Source organism: Branchiostoma belcheri, unplaced genomic scaffold (genome assembly GCF_001625305.1).
Source record: "Branchiostoma belcheri isolate BF01 breed outbred unplaced genomic scaffold, Haploidv18h27 scaffold91, whole genome shotgun sequence".
NCBI classification, from domain to species: Eukaryota; Metazoa; Chordata; class Leptocardii; order Amphioxiformes; family Branchiostomatidae; genus Branchiostoma; species Branchiostoma belcheri.
In genome coordinates, this window is record NW_017804587.1 from 1,107,382 (window position 1) to 1,130,291 (window position 22,910).

A 22,910-nucleotide genomic window follows, 5' to 3' on the forward strand; every position below is an offset into this window, starting at 1 on the left:
TATGAAGTCAATCCATTTAAGCCTTTTTAAGTTATCGTGTTTACAGACAGACAGACAGACACACACACGAACGCCTACGAAAACATAACCTTCTTGGCGAAGGTAATAAATAAAGAGTGAATGGATGACAATGGATGGCCTTGCTGCCCCCCCTGCTCTAATCGTTAAATCTTTGCATCTAATATCACGAACATTTTTCTAAAATATGTATGAAAACTATTGCTTCTTATGTCGAAACTCGTAAATACCACTAACTTTACCACAAAGAAATTGGCCTTCGAGCCACATAGGCACCCCTACTATATCTTTAAAATTTTCGCAATGGTATGTTCCAAACAGACGTCACGTCATTGTCCAAGATGGCCGCCCGAAGGAAGATGTTGTTGTTTTGCGCTGTCTTCTCGTCGCTTTTCCTCGCCTCCCTCTCCGCCACCGTACCGCTCAAGATGCCGGTAAGTTCCTAGTAGTATATTCCGGCCGTGGCACGGTTCTTATGCCTTAGAATTAAACTGTCAAGCGTAGAAGGCGATTTTTCCACACTCGGACTGTCGATGGTCCATAGGGAGAGGAGAGAGCTCTCTCTCGCATCCTCCGTTTTCCTTTCTCCAAGCTCCTCTTCGTGTTTACGTTACGTAACGCTACGTCGTTGTCAGTCACGTCGTATGGTGTAGCGTTGTGTTTCCTTAATTTGTTATCGCAAATGTGATTATCTACAACAAAGCTCTTCAGAAGACGACTACCTGTGGAGTGTATACAAGGCGGAGGGCTTTGTTATGGTGAAAGGATAGCAAGAGACCGCTAATTTGGGCTATTCAAAAAACACAAAGATTTGATTACAGCACTAGTATTTCATGGCACACGTCATGCATAGAATACCTGGGAGTGAATATATCTTTACTAGTAAGCATCTAGAAGAGGCAGCCTTGAAACTAGATTAGAGACATTATGGAAAAATAGAGACATTATGATTTTAAAATTTTTAACAAGGACAACATATGTTGTATTGCGTGGTGCTGGTGTAATGGTCAGTGCGTTCGGCTGGAAACCAAGTGGTGCAGGACTTTCCTCACTTTACTCAGGTGTATTTTTAATGATTGTCTGGTATGGGATGTCCCTCGGATAGGACGTTAAATGGAGGTCTCGTGTTTGGGGAGAGCCACACCCCACGCACGTTTAACTTAAAGAGCCCACCACACCTTTTAAAAAAGAGTAGGGGCATGCCACGGTGTGCGATGGTCCAAGTCCTACAGTCTGGAAATACAAATCACCCAGACAGGGGCCTGGTGAACCCTCATTTTGTATTGGCCACAAAAACACGTCAGTCATTGCCGATTTCGCCCTTTCATTACTGGAAGAAAGAAAACCAGCAACAGCTTTTCTTGACGCAGGCTTTTGCGCTTTAACATCATTGGGTCTTCAATTCTCCAGCACCACATGTTTGATTGTTGCTTGAGAATAGATCATGAATAAGTCTTAATGTGCACACCAGTCTGCACAGTTTTCACAGTCTGCCTCTTCTTGTTGTTAACTTACAACAATCAAGTACTAACACTGGCCTTGGAAGGGGACCCTACAGGCACAATACCCATTGATTACTAGTAGTCCTTTTTTCTATCAGCATCTTTTTCTCATCCAACAATAAGTCTTAATGTGCACACCAGTCTGCACAGTTTTCCACAGTCTGCCTCTTCTTGTTGCACTGGATAACCTTACACAACAACCACTGGCCTTGGAAGGGGACCCTACAGGCACAATATCCTTTGATTAGTCCTTTTTTCTTTCAGCATTTTTTTCTCATCCAACGACAAAGGCCAGGGGCCCAGAGCTTTATGTGTGTGGTATGAAGTCTGACTGTTGTTGATTAAAGGCAGATAAAAATAAAAAAACCAATAACTTCAAAGATGTGGAGAGAAGTAGCATGATAAATTGGCAAAGACCTTTTAAATTACTTCTTTTATAGTTTTAAATAGTCTTCTATACCATATGATTCTTCAAAAGTTGCTAGCATTTTGGAATGAGAAAAATACATCTTTTTTATTCCAGCAATATTACTTAGTATAATATAGTATTCATTGTAATACAATCTTATGTACAAGATGGAAGATGCCTAGATGGTTTTTTACCACAACTTGCTACCACCAGAAAAATCAAAAGCACAATTCATGTATGTGAAGGCAGCTGCCTTTGGGTGTGAATATGATATCCCACATCAAACGTTAACATGGTTATAAATCCAGGAAAGGGATCAGAAGAAATCCTGAAATCCTCTCTCTTTGATGCTGCAGGTGCAGGATGTAGGTGTTTACCACGCCACATCCTCCATGATTTAAATTCCTTTCATGTTTTCTACGTCAATCATCTTAGACAGGGCTCCAAATACTGGGTGCATGTGTATCCTCCATAGCATGCCAAAAACTGGGGGTATTGGGGGTCTTCATGGTCTTTGGGAGCTTTTATGTGATATTTTCTGATTGCATATAGACAACATAGCCGGCTTGGTTGAATTATCCCCGTTTTTAGAATCAGAAAACAGCCGAAGACCACCAAACCCCAAGTTCTATAACTATAAGTCTGCTACGGAGGCTAGTGCATGTGCACCTTAGTGCACCCAAATTTGGAGCTGTGCACGCAATTTTTTTTTGCACCCAATATTTTCGTAGGTTTACGTATGTAAAAATGTCAACTGTATACTAAGGGGTAGTATATAGCATATTCTTAACATCTTAGTTAGTGTCAGAAAAAATATAAAATTATTAGAAATGAAACAAAATTAGTTTTTGCTAATATTCTACATATTTTATCTTAAATTTTGCACCCAAGAAATTTTTTGTGCACAGAATTTTTTAGATTGGGTGCACCAGTGCACAGTGCGCCTATTCCCAAAATTGAATTTCAAGCCCTGATCTCAGAGAACTCTCGAGAATCTGAAGTGCTTTTATTGCGTTTGATGTGGTATTACACGAAAAGAATAACATATTCATGGGCCTATCGTGGATAAAATGCAGACTGTGTCGTTACTTAATGAACAACATTCTTAGAGGTATCTTTGCTTTATTCAGAAGTGAGATTCCAAAAGCCCTAAAAATTTGATATGAAGAAAAACTACAGGGGGATGAATTTCTGTAATTTTTCTTTATATGAAATTTTTAAGCTGTAGCATTGCTTGGATGTTAACTGACATTCTACACATTTGCAGTGCGTAATTGCTAAACGGCAAAAATTACAAAACCTTAAAGATCGACTCTCTATCAATACAACACAGCGTGTATATGACAGCTAAAGGTTAGAAATGATAAGACTCCAGAATGTTCCATCCTTGTTGCTAGGAGAAGTCGAACACGAGAAGACGTCAGCCCCGCAGGCACGGAGTGGTTTATATAAGCATTTTTGATAGAGAAGATCCTCAGAGATAGTTAATAAGCAGGATCCTCCACCTGTGGATGGCTGTATTTGGTAATTACCGGTACAGACTGGATCTCCATGTTTGGTAATTACAGACAGGTTCTTTTCAGAACGGTCTTCTCAATTAAATTGTGAGCTGTGCGCGGTGTTCATTAACACTTTACATTTGCTCACTATGAAGTCTGCTATGGTTGCACACCTTTATACATATCTGGGTATCATGAAGAACTTAAGTTAAACGTTAAATATCACATGTACATTTAAGTACTTCTTCCGGACAAATAAATGCCAGCTAGATTTTGAATATCGCAAATAAGCACTTGCAAAAAAGCAAATGCCAGCTGCACAAGTGCCTGGAAGGTCTGTGCAGGATACTGTTGCAATCAAACCAAATCATTCCCTCAGGTTCTTCTTCCATATGCCACACATGTACAGCTTGTTTGCCTGCATGTTAACCAAACACAGAGAATGCTTGTCATTTTAGGCTTCACAATTCAAGTTGGTAGTAACCAAAGCACTACCACAACAAATTGGATGTAACATTTTTACATTGTTTTGGAAAACAGAGCATGTGGGTTTATCTTGTAGGTCATGGTCATGACAAGCTTAGACCAAGAGAATAGTCATTTTAGTCTTCACAATTACCCAACAGAAGTTCGTAATAGTAACCAAAGCACTACCACAACAAATTGGATGTAACAGTTTTACCTTGTTTTTGAAAACAGAGCAGAGGTTTATCTAGTAAGTCTTGACAAGCTCTGAGGTTTTCTTAAAGGAAATGCCAAGTTGAAAGTCTTCCAGATTCTGAAGAGCACTTGAGTGGCGAGAGTTGACTTAGAGAACACTCAGGAGAAGAAAAGTTCAGGGTTGAGTACAACCATCTGTGCCAAGCTTGGGTGACTCTGGTCCTTTCTTAGGCTGTGTCCATGGTAACAGACACACCTAATGCCAAGCTTTCCATGGGTTATCTCACATGAGACAGTGTGGAAATGGCACTTGTTCAGGTTAGCCTGCTACAGTCATACCGTAACTACAAATTTGGGGGTTTCACTTACGTAAACAAACAGACAAATTGGGTGTCTTAGACAGACAGAAAGAAATGTAGAAAATGGAAAAAGAGAGAAAGAAAGAAATTTGAAGTTCAAATATTTTGAACTTGAAGAGAAGAGTGGAACGGTGCCAAGCATTGACCTTGACCTTGTCTAGGACAGTTCAATTGGAGAAACCCTTTGAAGCAATCCTTTTCAACCAGTCAGAGATACATGTATGAGATGTTATATTACTATTAACCCCAGCCAGAAAAGTACAGCTTGTGAAGTTACATGCATGTACACATACATGTATTATATATATGATGAAGGACAAGGCCATTTAACACATTGTGGAATTCAGCCAAAAATTCAAAATACCAAATATAAAAGATACATGTACCAGGCAACAGTCCCGACAAGTCTTTGTTGTGAAATTTACTAATTTACCTTTACCTTTATCTATTTTCTAGGTGGAAAATGCCACCAGTCCGATGGCAGCTGTGAAGATGGAGAAGGCTTTGGAAGAAACCATTCTGGTGGAGGTGCAGGAGGAGGCCTTGGCAGAACAGATACCTGGGGAGTTGGAGGATAAAGTCATCAAGGTACAGTAGTAAGAAAAAAAACAGCTGAAGGTACATGTAATACTATGTAGAAGAGGTTTTTTTTAGTACTTTTTTCATGTACATTGTGAAGGTTGTACGTTGTACGTTTGTCACGTCAAAAGCACTTTTTTTACTTTTGTTGCTTGAGTAACTGTTTTCTTCTTCTGTATGTATCTCATTACCAGTCCTGGATATCTAATCTTCATCACCACGCTTTTGTTATGATTATAATCATGTAACTACAGTAGTTAAATGTCGACGACTAAGCTTGGTCGGTCATGTTGTACGTAGTGAAGAACCAGCCAGTAGGCTTCTACTCTGGAACCCTGACACAAAAAGAAGAGTTGGACGCCCAAACATAACACTTAAGAAACTTATAGAAACTGAAACAGGCTTACAGGGCTTGGAACCTATCTCTGCGATGAAGGACAGAAAGTTCTGGAGATCTAACTTTGTATGCTCCACCTCTTCGGAGGATGATTGATGATAATCATGTTACCATGCCAAGTGTATTTTCTTACTTGTGCAATTGAAAATGCTTTTAAAATGCAGTACTCAGGGTAACATGCTAGTAGTTGGAGAAACTGAAGTACACTTGGGGTAATGAGTTTGCACCAAGGCCCAGCTGTGATGTTCTTCAAATTTCATGTTTTCACTTTCATGAAAATTCTATAATGGCTAGTCGAATGCACTGCACGGTTTATTGAAGTGTAGCTTTTGCTTTTACTCAATTGAGATTAGTGATGCATACCTAAACCCAATTTTAGGTTCAGGTCCAGATTCAAGTCCAGAGGTTTAGGTTCAGTTCTGGACTTGTAATTATAAGTCCAGACCTAAACCCATGGCATATACAAAATTGCATGTTGGCAACCTTGCAATGTTGTCTGGGTGAAACTTTGGCGACATAATATGGAGGCCAGTACTTGATGATGCCCGATGGCAATGTTTTCTTTGTTTTGCAGCAAAGATTTTACAATCTACGGATGGTTTTAGGTGGTTTGGAAAGAAAAGGGGTATGTGAAATGGTCTTTTATGGTAATAAGTCCGGACTCGGTTCTTGACTTTTAGGTTTTTTTGGACTTGAACCTAAACATTCTTACAAGTCCGGATCCAAGTCCAATGAACCGGTATGCACCCCTAATTGAGATCCATCTACTGTTTTCCAGGTTGAGCTGAAGCTGGCTGTTCACAAGGGCCAGGTAAAGGTGAACGACCTGCCGGTCATCACCCCCGGTATCACCCATCTGACCTGCAGTGCTCAGATATGTAAGTCTACAGCATTATTACAAATTTTGATTGAAGTGATCCAACAAAATACAGTTAAACAAAATGGCAATGTAAAATTGATAAGCATAAATACCAGGGCTGTCTCCAATCCCTCTGTTTGCTAGTGGGGAAGGTACAAATTAACTATCTCACCTGTTACATATACTGTCTATGCTGATGATAGCGTTATTCCCTGCCAGTCCAACCGTCCTCAGGAGGAAAGCTGATTCCCCAGGGTACAGCGACTGTTGGTGTGAGACTACTGGTGCTGCAGAGGGGGGCCAAACAGCTGCACATAGAGGAGGAGGTCACCTCTGTCAACGGCACTACGGTAAGGGTTAGCTCATTACTCACTCACTCACTCACTACTCACACTCCAGGTTTTGAATATGTTGTATATTCACAGCATGATCACATGTACAACAGGCTGAATTGCACTGATTTGTACACTCATGTGGCAGAACATCATCTTACACACAAAACAAAAACTCAGGCAATGCTATACAAAATGCCAAACTATGGGCGCAAAGTAGCAAAAATGACCCAGAACAGTCTTACTGGATAGACTTGCTTTTACAGTAAGAAGTAACCGGGAGAGCAGCAAAAATAAAACCACTGTGAAAGTTTCTGCATTTGCAGTACTATTAGCCACATTCTTGCTTCTTGTCAGGATATATTTCTAAGGAAAAACTTTTCTCCATTGAATATCTGAATAGTCTACCTTGGGTATACAGGTAGTTGTACTGTACTAACCCTGCCCCCCTCCCACATCTAGGTCCTACAGGGAGTTGTCCAGCAGGTGTTGATTGTGTTGAGTGAGAAACAGAAGGAACTGAAGCGGATGGTGTTGTAGTACTGTAGTAACCCTGCCCCCCTCCCCACCTATAGGTCCTACAGGGAGTAGTCCAGCAGGTGCTGATTGTGTTGAGTGAGAAACAAAAGGAGCTGAAGCGGATGTAGTAGTACTGTAGTAACCCTGCCCCCCTCCCCACCTATAGGTCCTACAGGGAGTAGTCCAGCAGGTGTTGATTGTGTTGAGTGAGAAACAGAAGGAACTGAAGCGGATGGTGTTGTAGTACTGTAGTAACCCTGCCCCCCTCCCCACCTGTAGGTCCTACAGGGAGTTGTCCAGCAGGTGCTGATCGTGTTGAGTGAGAAACAGAAGGAGCTGAAGCGGATGTAGTAGTACTGTAGTAACCCTGCCCCCCTCCCACCTGTAGGTCCTACAGGGAGTTGTGCAGCAGGTGTTGATTGTGTTGAGTGAGAAACAGAAGGAACTGAAGCGGATGGTGTTGTAGTACTGTAGTAACCCTGCCCCCCTCCCCACCTGTAGGTCCTACAGGGAGTTGTCCAGCAGGTGTTGATCGTGTTGAGTGAGAAACAGAAGGAGCTGAAGCGTATGGTGTCCCACGTCCAGCTGGAGCACAGCAAGGTTCATCAGCTGTCTGCAGACAGCGAGGTCCATGTGGCCAAACAGGGTTAGTGTTCTCATCAGCTGGTTATCATTCGTTCATTCTCAAAAGTGAAAACTTCATGAACTTGTGTCATTTAGCCTCAGATGTCTTACTGGGGACAACTGCAGTATGCTAGATGTTGGTTAGCTTGAAGAATTAATCCACTCTACTTTATACTGTTCTGATTCATTTATTCAGACACTTTTTCACGTTTCTTTATTTTTCTCTTCATTCAATCATTGGAGTCTTTTTTCCTTATCTTCTTAGCACATAGCTACAAATAAATAGATGCACATTCTTGTGTATGCACCATACACTTGAAACATAGAACTTAGAACATTCCTTGTCTAGTAGAACAAGAATGCAGAGACTTCAGTTGTTTTTTCCCTTCTGTATAGTTGTGAAGACGTCGACCATGGGCCATGCGGAGATGACCAGTAACCAGCAGGAGGCTGTGGACATCGCCCCAGAGATCAGTACTGAAGAGGTCGCTGCTCCCGGCAAGCTTCCAGAGACCCCCCTACGAGCTGACCCCCCTGCAAAACCCATCACCTTCCATGTAAAATGGTTCTTTAGTTTGCACTGAATACTATAAGTCTTAAAGATATAATCAAAAGCATTAATGATGAATATATAGCTCAATACTTCAACTTCTTGTTGAAGGCTAGACAATTTTGATTGCACAACTCAAAAGAAAAATTCCACATGAAGATAATCAAACAGATCCCTTTGTCTGTTTTAAGTGGTGAGGCCATGTTGATTTGATTACTGACAGTATATGGATGACATCCTCTGGGAACCCCAAAACTGATGCGAGCATGCGAATAAAAAAAAAGTTTTGCAAAAAAAAAAGTTGTTTTCATTATGAAATCTACGTGGTCATGAAGGTTGAACAAATGACACAGGGTATGGTATGGCGAATAATCTACTCTTCAAATTCATTTCTTTACATTTTCGTCTTTTTCGTTTGGTTTTGACATTCTACGACATTGTTATTGTTTTCCAATATTTTTTGTGCAACTTACAGTATATATTTGCTCATTTTGCAACTGTTTTGTACGATTTACAGCATGGTTGAAAACTTTTTTTTTTGGAAACGGCCGAAAATTGATGCGCGCGCGGATGTCATCCATATAAGCAAATCAACATGGCCTGACTAGAAATTCTGAATACTTCAGAGATTTTGATTTCCTACACTGCCAGAAAGTTAACTCCAAAAAACAAAGGGCTTCGTGGCAGAAGCATGGCAGCTGTAGACAGTTGTTGTTACCAGAGACTTCTGTTGGCAGGGTGGCCTCTCCAGGCCGGTGTCAGTGATTCCCACTTCTTTTAGGCAAAGGGCAGATCTTCCCATACCCTTTTTAGTGGTGACTAGATTCTGACGAAATTTTGATGGCCAGCACCATCAGTAATCGTATCACAATAACAGCTCCCCCTATCTGTTCCCAGTCGCTGTGCAGCCGTATGGAGGAGCTGAAGAACCAGATGTGCGTGACGTTCCGCCGGATGTGCGACGAGTTCAACCTCCAGTCGTTCTACGTGCGGCTGCTCACCCTCTGTATGATCGGAGCCATGACGGTCCTCATGTGTCTGGCCTGTGTCAAGGCCTTCTGTCCGGCGGAGGAACTCACAAGGTAAGGGGCCGGCAGGGTTGTGTTCTGTATTGCAGAAATTGAATTCTCAGGGGAGATAACCCTGTACTTTTTGTTGTGTCAATAAAGAATCTACATGTATATAATAATGCCTTTTCTAAACAGTTTTTAGGCCACTCTTGATTCACTCCTGATGCCATCATGCTTATAGCTTCCAGAAAGCTGTATTTTATGGCATTTTTTATTACTGTGACGCAATGATTGTACTTTCCATTTTATTATATTATTTAGTAAGTACACTGTATGTTTTGTTGTATATGTGGAGGGAGTATTGAAAATTGCCAACCTGGCCCTGGGTAAATAAATAAAAATGAAATGAAAGACAGCACAGTGGATTCTGATGAAGGTCGACAAGTTCGACTGAAAATTCATGATCATGGTGTGTTTCTCTTTTTTGTGTTGGAACAAAGTTTGAACTTTTCAATTATATTACATTTTGTTGTTCTGTGTCCCTGTGCAGAGAGGACAAGATAAAACTGGGACTGCTGTGTGAGGGGTGTGAGCTCAAACAGGCGGAAGAAACCAACAAGGCTCTCAAGTATTACGGGTGGGCATAGAAGGCTAAGATTGTAACAGGGCATGGCGAAAGCAAGCTAGTTAATGCTTAGGTCACAATTGGAAAAAAGGGGCATCACCGGGTAGTTTATGGGATGTTTTTCTGCACTTAGAAAATGCAGAGTCATTCCCATACCACAAAAGAATTCCTCGGTTTAGTTAGCATATAGTAGAAAAAGGATTCCAAGTGTAAAAAGTGGAGTAAAAGTCCTTTCTTTGTGCTAAGTTATTATATTGTGCAAGAAACAGTCTCGTAATCATATTGTTTATTGATGGTTTATTGATATATATGAATTTGTATGTTGTAATTTGGAATGTTGGGAAAAATTTATCATGTAGAACAAAACTGGACTGGATTTGAGTGAGATATGGAAAGACTTGTTTAGAAAGAAGGTATGAAATTTGTTAGGTTTGGTAACTAAAGGATTATCAACCAGAGCACTTTCTAAAAATTGTAGGCATAAGAATGTGTACAAACGTTTGGGTCTAGGTAATTTAAGATCATTCAGAAGTCATACACAGTTACATGTAATGTAATTGAAAGTAGCCAGATCATAGCTGAATGCCACACCGTTTCAAACCACACAGTAGTTGTTTAGAAACATGGCAGCTTGTAATAGATTAATGCCACCATCACAGATAAGTACTAATAAGTAACCCAAGGATTATGAATTCAATACAGGGTGCAGGCTACCCACAGTCTTCCTTCTTAAGGGACTCAAACAAATTTGTCATAGGCCATCTTTAAGACTCTAGTATCTTAGGAAGTTTTGCTTCTATGGTTAACTGTAAAACATGCATTCAGTTCACATTGAATGACTCAAAATATATGCATTACGGAAGGGAAGTTGCAAGAAATCTTAAACACTGAACTTAAGTCTAGTTCACAAATTAAGAAGGCAGGACAATGACAGATAACATAATTCACACACTGTATATGTCATTTCAAAAAGGTCAAATTAAACATTCTGTATAAAAGGACATTTTATTGTTAAAAAAAAAATCAGAAATCATACTCCTTCATGTTATGAACACCAGACATGCAAATAGTATCTAAACTGGGACCAGGAAAAGTTATAGAGAATTTGTACAATTCACAGAGTAAGTAAGTTGCATGTATGCAGGAGAAAATACATGCATTTATGTAGACATGTGGAAATCGCTTATAGGAGAGAACAAGCTAAATATAAAGATATTTACTCGAGCTTATAGCAGGCAACTAACAAGAAAATGTTGTTTTAGGCCACACCAATTTAATTTCTTGGTTAACGGATTTTTCTAGAAAAATAATGGAGCGGGCCCAAAATGGTACGATAGGAGCAATGAAGTCAACACACCAGGCTGGTTCAAAATTTAAACAATGAATTTTAAACTTTTAATGATACCATTGCATTGAAAGATGGAATATCTGTAACAACTAGGAAGAAAAGGACTTTCCTCAACTGTTGGGGGGCAAAACATGAGCATTTTTCAGTTGATTCAGGAAAAGAATCAATTTTTTTTTTTGCAAATCAGAAAAAAACGAAGAGGCGAATCCGAGAACCAACAAATTAAATTGGTGTGGCCTAACAAGAAAATGTTGTTTTATAAGATGATATAGGGACTTGGATAGGGTAAAGAAGGATTATGTTGTTAACTGTTGTGTATGAAAATCTGTGTAATAGTTATTTTATTTTGTCTAATACTTGTTGTAAGGAGATACATGTATGAAAAATGTGTATAGTGTATATTGTTGCTTTATGTATTTACTCTTAACCAGCATATTATGTTGATAAAAACTGTCATGCTAGGTAACCCTCAGAATATTGTAGGCAGATTGAAACTAAACTGTGTACCAAAGCAGAGAAAATTAACTTAAATATTAATTCATTTTGTAAAATCAACCCAAATCTGTGTACCATGCAAGTTTCCAGAGATAAAAGAATATTATGATATACTGGCTTAATTGATGATCAGTTTTGTGGTTGCTTAAAATTTCAGATTTTAAATCGAAATTCAGCAGTGGTACAGATGCAGTGAAGACTACTTCACTTCAGATTTTGTGTTCGGAAGGATTCGTAAAGTTGTTAATGGATTGTTCCAGGTTGAAAAGATGCAAGAAACGCAAGTCAGAAACATACTGTATCACTGCCTATATACTGTAGTTTGGTACAACTTACAGATATTCTATCACTTTTTGTAAAGTGAGTACAACTCCTAGTCCATTTCTTTCTCGGCAAGAAAAAATTATGTGGCTTCTATTGACCATAATTGTGATGATGGAATTACCACAGCATTACTTGACAACTTAAGCAGAATGCATTGATCTATCCTGACTATCTGATATGTTGTACGCAAAAGTGTACAATAATCACACAGAACCATGTCCAATGCAACATTGATGAAAATTTCCTGACTGTAGCATAAAAACTCCACCAGTCATTGATGTTCTAAATGTTGTGGGAGACAGATAAATGGCAATATTAAATGTGAAAAAAGAAGTTATGTACTGTATTATGTCATCATTGAGCGTATGTACACACAAGGACTTCAATAAGATTAACTTTATTCAAACACTGAAAAGGAATGTTGTGATATTAAACAAAACTCTTGCAGTAAAGAAGTAACCTTCCTATTAACATACTACAGACCTCCATTAGTTATGCTACGACTACAAGCAGAAAACAAGAAGTTATTAAAATAAGGGTGACAAAAAACTGCTTGTGTACATTCTACATGAATCTGATCCATGTTCAAGAGACAAGAATCCACAAAACACTATATGCACTTGAGACAGTATTGTCCAATAGATATACATGTAGGCCAAAAAAGATGATGGCATTGTACAGTATTACATCTTTTCACCTGAGATGTCTCTACAATGTATGTAAAATGACATGGAAAATGACAAATGTAGCTGTGATAATAGACTCTATGCAGGTCCACTTTTCCATCAAAATGTAGTCTTCACCAGCACAATACTTTAGACTTAGGTTTCCTCTTCTAATGAAACAATATTTCTACATATAAATCAAAACAAATGATGTGAAAAAAGTATAATTCATCATCTTTGTAGTATTACTCTTAGACTAGTGTAAACCTAGTCTTTAACATAATAACTCTTAGAACCTAGGCAATGGCATTAAAAGAACAGCTAACTTAGCTCTGTAAATAAGTTTTACCTCTGTTGCACACACATTTTGGGCAACCAACGTCATGTGCGTATCTTACCATCATCTTGCGTGTAGTTTCCACATGGAATAATCTGCATTTGAAATTGCACTTTGATGACTGCACTTTCACAGGCAACATTTCAGTTACAGAATCATCAAACAGTTTCTCTCCTCACAGGTATGGACAAGGTACTATGGCAGGTTTTCTGAGGCGAGGCACAATTTAAGTTTCGCTGACTGCCATTTCAATCTCTTTTCTTTGAAATACAAATAACAGGTTCGATTGGTATTAATATTCTCTGCCTTTTTTTAGGATTCATGGTACCATCACAAAAAAGTGCAAACTTCCAAAGCTACACTAAGTTCGTTTCAGTCTCTTTTCTTTGAAATACAAAAAACAGATTCGACTGATATAAATATCTTTGCCTTGTTGAGATTCATAGCACCATCACATGACAGCACAAACTTCCAACGCCGCATACAAAAAACAGTGCAGTTATGAAAGAGAAGAGTGTCTTGGCAAAGAAGATACAGATTGGACCTGGCACCATGGTGTCATGTGCTGCAGCTCCCCCTGTCTATAGATCCAGGCACTGCCTCAGCAACTTGGCCATGTCACTGGGGATTTCTGCATTCTCATCTGAGGGGTAGTAAAAAATAAGTTATCATATGGAAATAACCATCTATCTTGAACAAAAACCTACGGTGACTCAAGAACTAGAACAAAGCAAATACACCATGTTTACCTTCACACGGTCTAGCCTAACAAATATTCTTACTGAAACATTCATATAATTTAATTATACATGTGTGTGGTGACCAGCCCCTTTAACTCTGTGGGGCCTCTTGCAACATAATGTAACCCAACACCGCAGGGTGTCTGCTATAGCATCGGCTATCATGGTGATGCCTGAGTGATCCAGGACCATATGTGTTTGGAGAAGAAGAAGAAACGTTGCAAAAACAATATGTTTTCCTACTGCAAAGGTAAACATTGATGCAGAGTATGGCAATAAGGTGAGCTTCTTGCAAAACTGTACGGTCCAAGTGCCTATACACTGTTTATCTCCCCCACCTTCATTGCTGGTCATGTCCTGTTCCAGCTGTAGTTTGTGTTCAGCACACTGTAGGATGGCCTCCTCCACTGTCCCTGCACTCACCAGCCGCATCACTCGAACCTCTCTGGGACAGGGCAAATGGAAGCTCTACTGTAAATACTGCAGACATTGGGAAGCCTAGTAATATAAATCTGTACTTTCCAGAAGTCAGAAACTCTATATTACACCAAACAACTGGTCACACCTAACCTTTGCAAAACTAATTACACCTAACATTTGCACATCTAACTCTGAATGTTGCTTAAAACTATCTAGTCATGATACCCCTACTGTACTTTTTGGCCTGTTTTGTCATGTTTTGAAGAACACTGTAGGTAGACAAATCGTTTTGTAAACTTGCAAAATAACATTATGGTACATGCACTGAAGCTGCAGTTCCGAAAATTGCTCATTGAATCATATGCTAGAAGTATATATTTGTAACACCCAACATAGTGGCACCTGCTTTTGCAAACTTCCAGAGTGGCATCGTACATACAATTCCAGAATGTGTAATTCCAGTTGCAATTCCTACATCTGTAAATCAAATCACAAAAAAACAATAGTGTCCCTACTTTGTCTGGCCGACGCGGTGACACCTGTCCTCGGCCTGTTTGTCGTTGTACGGGTTGAAGTCGATGTCGTGCAGAATGACGGTGTTAGCGGAGGTGAGGTTGATGCCCAGCCCCCCCGCACGCGTCGACAGCAGGAAGATGAAGATGTCAGGGTCGTTGTTGTACTGGTCAATCAACTGCAGTCTGGAAGAGAAATATTTTTATACCATTAGCAATAATGAGAAATTGACAGCTGTCAGTGGGGATGGACATCTTTTAATGATATTACTTCTCAACCAATATTTCATACATTCTGTTGTTTATGAGTGTGTTTTAGTATCCCTTCTACTTTTGTCAAGCACAATGGTTTTCCAAGTACTAGTTACTAGTGCAATGGGGCTTCACTATGGCTTGTGCATTTAGCCAAGGACACTGGGTCATCCCTATTCATACTATCGTCCTTAGTTTAAATGAAGAGGTTGACAGTGAAAAGCAGGTGCTGCATATGTAAGAAAAAAAACTGGGCTACTCATGAATCTCATTGACTACATGTCATTAATTTGTAAAAAAAGATTTAGACTTACAAGGTAAAGAATCTGATGATTCTAAGGTAAGAAAAGCTCTTTTGCAAATGATGTGGTCTGTACCTTTCAGTGACCGCCGTCTGCCCGTCCAGCCTCACATACTTGTACTTGCGGCGCTTCAGGTACAGTTCCACTATGTCATAATTGTAATTTTTTGTTGTATACCTGCACTAGTGCATACCAACAAATGTGGGTGCTAGAAGTATGTAAAACACTACCTTTCAGTGACGGCCGTCTGTCCATCCAGCCTGACGTACTTGTACTTGCGGCGCTTCAGGTAGGGTTCCACGATGTCCAGCATCATGGTCAGCTGGCTGAACAGCAGGACGCGGTCACCTCGTTCTGCCATGTCCGGCAGGAGGCGGTCCAGCAGCCGGAACTTCCCCGAGTCCAGCAGCAGGTCAGGAGACAGGGTGTACTCACTCAGGCTCTAAAGAGAGAAGAGGTTCAAATAGGCAGAGGCACAAATTTCATAATTACATACATGTTCAGGACATTAGTACTGTTTTTAATTTTGGTGGCACTGGTTTCTGAGTTTGTATGTATCTTGTCCTTTGCAGCATGCAAGGATCGGAAGTGAGTGGGCAGGTTTTAGTTGAGTTAGAGATTTGGTTTTAGTCGATTGACAGGGTTGTGGCCTGATATGCCCTGGGTGGTAGAATGTGGTGTGAGGTTGCCAGGAAAATGCGCTGTGTAACATGAACCAGGTGGCATACCAGATTATGTCATGCAATCATATGAGTAGTAATCCATTCCATGATATAATTCATACGGTATTTCTATTGTAAGACAAGTAAAGAATTAAGGATGAGATGTGTAGTAAAGAGTGTTGTTTTCTCACCGAGTACATTTTGCACAGGTTGTTCAACTCGAAGTCGGACATGACTTCCATGTCTTCAAATATCAGGTCTGCATTGGCATCATGGTGTGTAGGCTCCTGTATCAAACATAGGGACACACAGGAACAGATAAATATGGTGAAAAAACTACCAACAATGTCCTTACTACTCACTGCTATCCATAGTACTGTCCTTGGTACTGACTGTACTATCCATAACACTTAACCACACTGTCCTTGGTACTGACTGTACTATCCCTAACAGTAACCACTGCCCTTGTACTTTCCGCAGACCCAAATACCAACCTTAAGCATGTGTTTAGACATGTCCCTGAGTTTGTCCAGTGTGTAGTATGTCCTGTGGAGGAGAGGGTGGTTCGCCATCTTCCTCAGCTGCATCATAGCACCACTCAGGGTCGACGACCCGTCTTCAGTCTTTAGGGAGCGAGACAACCTTGCCTGGAACATGAGAAAAAAAATGTCAGTCTTCAGCTACAAATTCTGTGTTATATATCATGTTAACCTTTTCCCTGCTACCTAACCCCAAATACAAATTTGGTGCCAAATGGCGGCCTTAGCATGCTGAAGATCAATATTCAATGTAGGGTTTCAGTTGAAAAACAAGGTTGATATTTTCTATTGATAATCTGTGGAGTTAGACATGAATGTATTTAGGAGGGAAATGAAGGTTTTCACTGTGTTTGAAGTTTGGGGTTGAAAGGATTCTGTAGCACAGTAGAACTATAAAACACATGTTTGCGGTGTTATGATTTCATGGAAAAGGAACCTGCAAAAATAAAACCACTACAAAAGTTTATGCATTTACAGTAAAGTGTTAAACCAAGCCACCCTAATTTCTTCCTTTCTTCAAGATATAAAAGAAGTAACACCTTCAGATCGTTGTAGAGCTCCACTTGTGTGTCTGTCATGGGGCAGCGCTCCACCTGCTCATGTTTTTTGGGCAGCTGTGTCAGGACGTCTCTCTTCAGCCTCCGTAGGACGAACGGCTGCATGATGCGCTTAGCGTGCTCGATTCTCTCCCGCTGGAACTTACTCTCCGACTTTCCCTTCTGTGAACAAACAGACAAGATTGTATCTGTAAAGCTGGTATAACTGCATCTGGGTGTAATACCCCAGCTTTGCAGGCTATACATGTATAATTATACTGAACAACCTGGTGCACCTAACCTTTGCACCTCTTACTTTAAGCAATGTCACTTATTGTTAGTCTCTTACTGTACTTGGCACCAGCGAGTTCAATTCCACAATACAATATGGTAGTTCCAGAGAAAAACAATTTTTTGTACACCTCAATTGGTATTTATTTCTTGTGCAGAAATAGATACTTAAGTATGTTAGTACATCTACCAGTGTCTGTATTTCTAGCTCTTCTTCCACATACAGCAATTAAGTTCTTCCACTTGACAAGGCATCTTCATACCAAGAAATGACAAGTAAGCATGGAGTCTTAAACTGAATTCTGGAGGACCTAGAACCGTGGCATGACTTACAGAGACAGCAGCGAACATCCTGCGCAGCTCTGTGGTGCGAGCGCTGAACATGTGGGGCATGATGAAGTTGAGCAGGGACATCAGCTCCAGCAGGTTATTCTGAATGGGAGTACCAGTCAGCAGGAGTCTTCTCTCACTCTGGGGACACAAACAGGAACAGCCTTGTAAGCAGGGACTAAGGGGTTAAGGGTTCTAATCCCAGCAGGGACATCAGTTCTAACAGGTTATTCTGGATGGGAGTACCGGTCAGCAGGAGCCTTCTCTCACTCTGGGGACACAAACAGGAACAGCCTTGTAAGCAGGGACTAAGGGGTTAAGGGTTCTAATCCCAGCAGTGACATCAGCTCTAACAGGTTATTCTGGATGGGAGTACCGGTCAGCAGGAGCCTTCTCTCACTCTGGGGACACAAGTAGGAACAGCCTGGTAAGCAGGGACTACAGGGTTAAGGGTTCTAATCCCAGCCCATTGATGTTCACTAAATTTTATGCTCCCAGAAGAATTACTAATTAACAGAGACATCAGCTCTAACAGGTTATTCTGAATGGGAGTACCAGTCAGCAGGAGTCTTCTCTCACTCTGGGGACACAAATAGGAACAGCCTTGTGAACATGGACTAGAGGGTTAAGGGTTCTAATCCCAGGAGGGACATCAGCTCTAACAGGTTATTCTGGATAGGAGTACCGGTCAGCAGCAGTCTTCTCTAACTTTGAGGACACAAATAGGAATCGTCTTGTAAGCAGGACTACAGATTAATATTTCCAATTCCTGCCCATTGTTGCTGACTAAATTTTTATGCTACCAGAAGAATTACTGATTAACAGAAACATCAGTTCTAGTGGGATATATTCTGGATGGGAGTACCAGTCAGCAGGAGCCTTCTCTCACTCTGGGCAAATAGGAACAGTCTTGTAAGCAGGGACTAAGGGGTTAAGGGTTCTAATCCCAGCCTTTTCAGAAGACGTGTATGCTAATAGAAAGAATTGTACTGTTAATATCCACTGTTTTTCACTTGCCAAAAAGACTTAGGAGAAATGAAATGCTATTCTGCATTCAAGATGTAACTGCTTATTTGTGATACAGGTGGCGAGGTGGTCTTGTGGTTAGGTTTGTTGAATGAACTTGAATCTGAAGGTTCTGGGTTCAAATCCCTAGCTGGCCCCAATTTTGTGCCCTTTGGACTCAGGTGAAAATGAGTATCTAGCTTGATTAAGTATGTCTTCCAAGATGGGACATAAAGCCAGAGGTTCTGGATTTACTACACAAAACCGTGTGTTACACCTAAAGGCAGTTTACTGGTTATGTGAAACAAACAAGATTATACAGATCTACTTCCAGGTGAACTCACCCTTATCCTGAGTAGCTGTTGGTATCGTTGAGTCTGCATGTTCTTCAGCATGTGTCCCTCGTCCAGGATGGCATAGTTAAACTGCACCTTCTTAAACAACGTCCTGTCAGTGGCAGAACCCACACAGCACTGGTACCTGGGGAGGAGGTGAAGATCAGGTTAAGTATTTATCTATCTATTTATTTGTTTGGTTGTTCAGTACACACAGCCAGGACAACCCAACTAGCCTGTGGCTATTGCAAAGGGCTTGCCCTGCTGACAAAGACAAGACATTTACAATGAAGTTTGACATGGATAGCATAACAAGTTCTAACACTATTTTAGGTAAAAGAAAGCATTGTAGACGAACAAAAGGTCAAGTACAGTGAGGTATACTACATAGGAAAGCACCTGGTACTAGTACAGCAAGTCAGAGTTACATACTATAGATGTTTAACTAGCAATGGAGTATATCCACTGTTTCTTCCACTTAACTTTCAGCATTTCACACAAAATTTAGACAATTTTAGTGTTAACATCACCACAGAATGTTAACATTGACTAACAGATGTATCATCATGTTAAGGCCACACTCACGTAGTAACGAGTACATGGAAGTCCTCCACTCCCTCCAGTATGTCATCTCTCATGGCCTGTCTGTCCAGCTGGTTACCGTAGTAGATCAGCACCTGGGAGAGTAACACATTATGTTATGGTCGACCTTTCACCTTCTCCGCAATTAATTTCAATTGCAACCTCTTTTGTATTAACGTTCTTACATCTCTCCTGTACTATTCAGAAAGTCCTGACCACTTCTATATGAATTCAACATGATGGAAAAGTCCAGATTTTCATCTCAGAAATATCACAGACCCAGGCCTAATGTTTGGCCTCTTGCTGCCTTTTCTACTGTTTTTATGGCTACATTTCAAAGGTTCAGTCTGTCTCCTGATTCATGACTTCAGTCTAAGAACAATCTTATACAACCCCAACCATGAAAACTATATCATACTGGAACAGACCTCTCCTTTTCATACTTCATTTCCAAATTATACTCCAAACTCCACGAGCCATAAAATTAAAACCTTTAATGAACACCCAGTAACCATAGAAGTCAGTTGAATACCAAAACAACTATCCTACCTTGAGATCGGAGCACCAGAGAGCGAGTTCCCGTACCCAGTTGTCTAGCGTAGAGGACGGCACCACGATGAGATGTGGTCCCTCGTCTCCCTGCTCTAACAGGTATGCCAGGAAGGAGATGGCCTGGGCAGTCTTCCCAAGACCCTGGGGGAGGAAAGGGGGTAGAAATTGTTTAATAATTTAATTCCAAACTTTTGCCTGATGGTAAACATATTGTTTTTGCTCCATTTCTTCTTCTTCTTCTTCCATTCCATGTAAATAAGTTTCAAGATCTAGATCAGACAGCTGTCATCATGGTAACTAGTGCCATAGCGATACCCTGTGGTGTTGGGTTGGATTACGTAGCAAGTGGCAGGACAGGGGCTGGTCACCATATATAATGAATGAGTTAGAACAAACAGAGCAGTAGTTTTTGAGGCAAGACCGTGTGACGGTAAACATGATGTACACATGTACTTTCTTACATTTATTTATTGAGGATGCAGCAAAAAACGATGTTTATGACAACTGATTCACCATTTCATCAGCCAGAATGCCGTTGATGCCCTGTGAGTGGAGAAGAGCCAGCCAGTTCAGTCCCACCAGCTGGTACGGCTTCAGCTGCAGCGATTGGCTCATGTTCCCCGGCTGTTCCGTTAGCTGGATGTCCCCCTCGTCGTCCTCATGCTCCAGACTCCGACCCATCTGGGAGGTCACGATCCGCTGATGGGCCTACAGACAAACAGGGAGGATTTTTTTTCCTTACTTTGATTTTCTCCTCAAAACAAGGCTCATACGAACCACTTACATGTTTTAGGTTACATTAACGAACTGTGGAGACAGATGTTTGTTCACCCTAGACTTGAAAAGGTTAAGGTTGTACCCATTTGGGAAGCATTCACAAGGAAACTTGGTGTATCATATTTTCTAAACCAGGGAGCAGGGGTGCTGCACCCTCTTGCTTTTGCTGTGCACTTTCTTACCCAAATGCTGGTGATAATTTTTCAAAGAAATTCCCAGTCTATGTTACAAGGACTCAGGATTTTTGAAAGGACTACAGTACGGGTTCCAAAATAAAGGAATCTGTAAGCACTGTAAGGCACATGCAGTCAAACCTGTACCAGTAACTACCTCTACATATGGACCACCTGGCCATGTGATCACTTTTCGGTGGCCCTTTAGATAATATTTCCCATTGACACAAGCATTAAGAATCCTATACGAAATTTTAGTGATTTTTGGGGCAGTTTTGACTGTAAATTCTGGCCTCACCTTGGAGATCTTGTGACACTGCTATCTATCAAGGATGCCTATTCTGCCTCTTACCTTGGAGATCTTGTGACACTGGTCCATGAGCCGTTTGATGACCTGTCTCTCCTTCAGCAGGACCTGTCCGCTCCACAGGATAGTCAAGTTTAACCCTGCAGTCTCACTGAACTTCCCAACCTGAGGGGCAAAATGTAAAGAAAGGACAGTGATCTTGATCCAGTTTTGCTCATTGAAGATCTAGTTGTGACATAGCCTGGGTGCCAGCCCCTATTGCAAGTGACTGATAATCTCCTTTGGAGGCAACGGGTCTGGCTCTAATTATCTTCTCGCTACCATGGCATGATAGATAAAGGGCTTGGGCAGATACTTTTGGTAGTGGACAAAAAATCTATCGCTTATGGCACCCAGGCAAGTTGTGACAGAGAAGACAGACGTTATGTATAGTATGGACAGATGAACAATCCAATGATCACTGAGTCAACTGTGTCATCTGCATAAGCGGTGGATTGCTTGACAAAGACTGGAGTTGTACAGTCGGAAATTTGGGTAAGTACAATTTCCTGTGTTGGAAATTACAGTTTAAACTTGCTTCACAATATAACATAGTTCTCAGAGGAATGAAATGTTTAAAAAGGAAACTCACGATGTCTTTCCAGTTCCGGAAGGGTCGTGCGGCCATGATGACCTCCGCTTTCTTCTTGGAGCAGCCGGGAACGGTCGTCAGCTCCTCCAGCGTCGCATCACTGAACAGGGACAGCAGCGCCACCTGCCAGGGTACAGCAGAAGTGCAGTATTTAGTGTCATTGTGATGAAATAACTTTTGAACTCTGGTACAAACATCTTGGAGAACTTTCAGATTCCAATAGTGAAGTGTTCATTCTTATTTATTAGGATTAACCAAATCTGTGGATGGACTGACATAATAGGTGACTATGACCTTATTAATATGTCAACCTGGAAACCAGACTGTGAGGTTTGAACCACTCACACTGGGAACCACTATACTTTTAGATAAGTGTGATGGGATCTTAACATACTTAGGCTGTGGCTCTCTTCAAACACTCGACTTCCAGGCTGATTTGCAATGATGTCCCTAACAGAAGCTAGGTAATTTTCATAGTCATTTTCATCGAGAGAGGTGTAAAGTACAATGGATTATGCTTGGGATTCAAGCCCAGAGATGGAACCTTTACATCAACAAGACCACATTGCCACCACCATGTACCTGTTTCTCTGAGGGCATGTCCTCCCCCTCCTCATCCTCCTCCCCGTAACTGTCATCCAGGTCATCATCTGAACCATACGCATCTCCATCATCATCATCATCATCATCCGAGTCTGCGTACCTCTTCTTTTTACTGGGAGAAAGAAATAAAAAACAACTCAGAACTGCCCTGAGGAAGGTGACAGGCGGTCACGGAAACGTCGGCTGAATAAAACACTAACTCGGTTGTGTAAAAAATAGTCTCTATACTCAAAATCCACAGGACAGAGGC

General features: G+C 40.9%; 2 protein-coding genes across 2 annotated transcripts in view; one reads left to right on the top strand and one right to left on the bottom strand.

Moving 5' to 3' along the window:
* Positions 1 to 349: 349 nt before the first annotated feature.
* Positions 350 to 11,256, top strand: LOC109488107 (glycoprotein integral membrane protein 1-like). The gene is made up of 8 exons (XM_019792266.1): positions 350 to 452; positions 4,904 to 5,035; positions 6,202 to 6,301; positions 6,502 to 6,632; positions 7,635 to 7,779; positions 8,154 to 8,314; positions 9,205 to 9,389; positions 9,868 to 11,256. Exons 1-8 carry the CDS (start codon positions 360 to 362, stop codon positions 9,962 to 9,964), a joined length of 1,044 nt encoding a protein of 347 aa, XP_019647825.1. The 5' UTR covers positions 350 to 359; the 3' UTR covers positions 9,965 to 11,256.
* A 1,250-nt stretch (positions 11,257 to 12,506) lies between these two features.
* LOC109488028 (SWI/SNF-related matrix-associated actin-dependent regulator of chromatin subfamily A containing DEAD/H box 1-like) overlaps positions 12,507 to 22,910 on the bottom strand; it is a 15,294-nt gene continuing 4,890 nt past the window's right edge. The window contains exons 9-22 of the mRNA XM_019792169.1: positions 22,058 to 22,180; positions 21,472 to 21,591; positions 20,683 to 20,877; positions 20,167 to 20,310; positions 19,621 to 19,712; positions 19,045 to 19,180; positions 17,699 to 17,836; positions 17,078 to 17,257; positions 16,494 to 16,646; positions 16,191 to 16,286; positions 15,568 to 15,779; positions 14,787 to 14,969; positions 14,190 to 14,296; positions 12,507 to 13,754 (exon numbers count right to left, since the gene is read on the bottom strand). Coding sequence (XP_019647728.1) covers positions 13,693 to 13,754; positions 14,190 to 14,296; positions 14,787 to 14,969; positions 15,568 to 15,779; positions 16,191 to 16,286; positions 16,494 to 16,646; positions 17,078 to 17,257; positions 17,699 to 17,836; positions 19,045 to 19,180; positions 19,621 to 19,712; positions 20,167 to 20,310; positions 20,683 to 20,877; positions 21,472 to 21,591; positions 22,058 to 22,180 — 1,941 coding nt within the window. The 3' untranslated portion in view covers positions 12,507 to 13,692. The remainder of the gene's footprint in view (positions 13,755 to 14,189; positions 14,297 to 14,786; positions 14,970 to 15,567; positions 15,780 to 16,190; positions 16,287 to 16,493; positions 16,647 to 17,077; positions 17,258 to 17,698; positions 17,837 to 19,044; positions 19,181 to 19,620; positions 19,713 to 20,166; positions 20,311 to 20,682; positions 20,878 to 21,471; positions 21,592 to 22,057; positions 22,181 to 22,910) is intronic.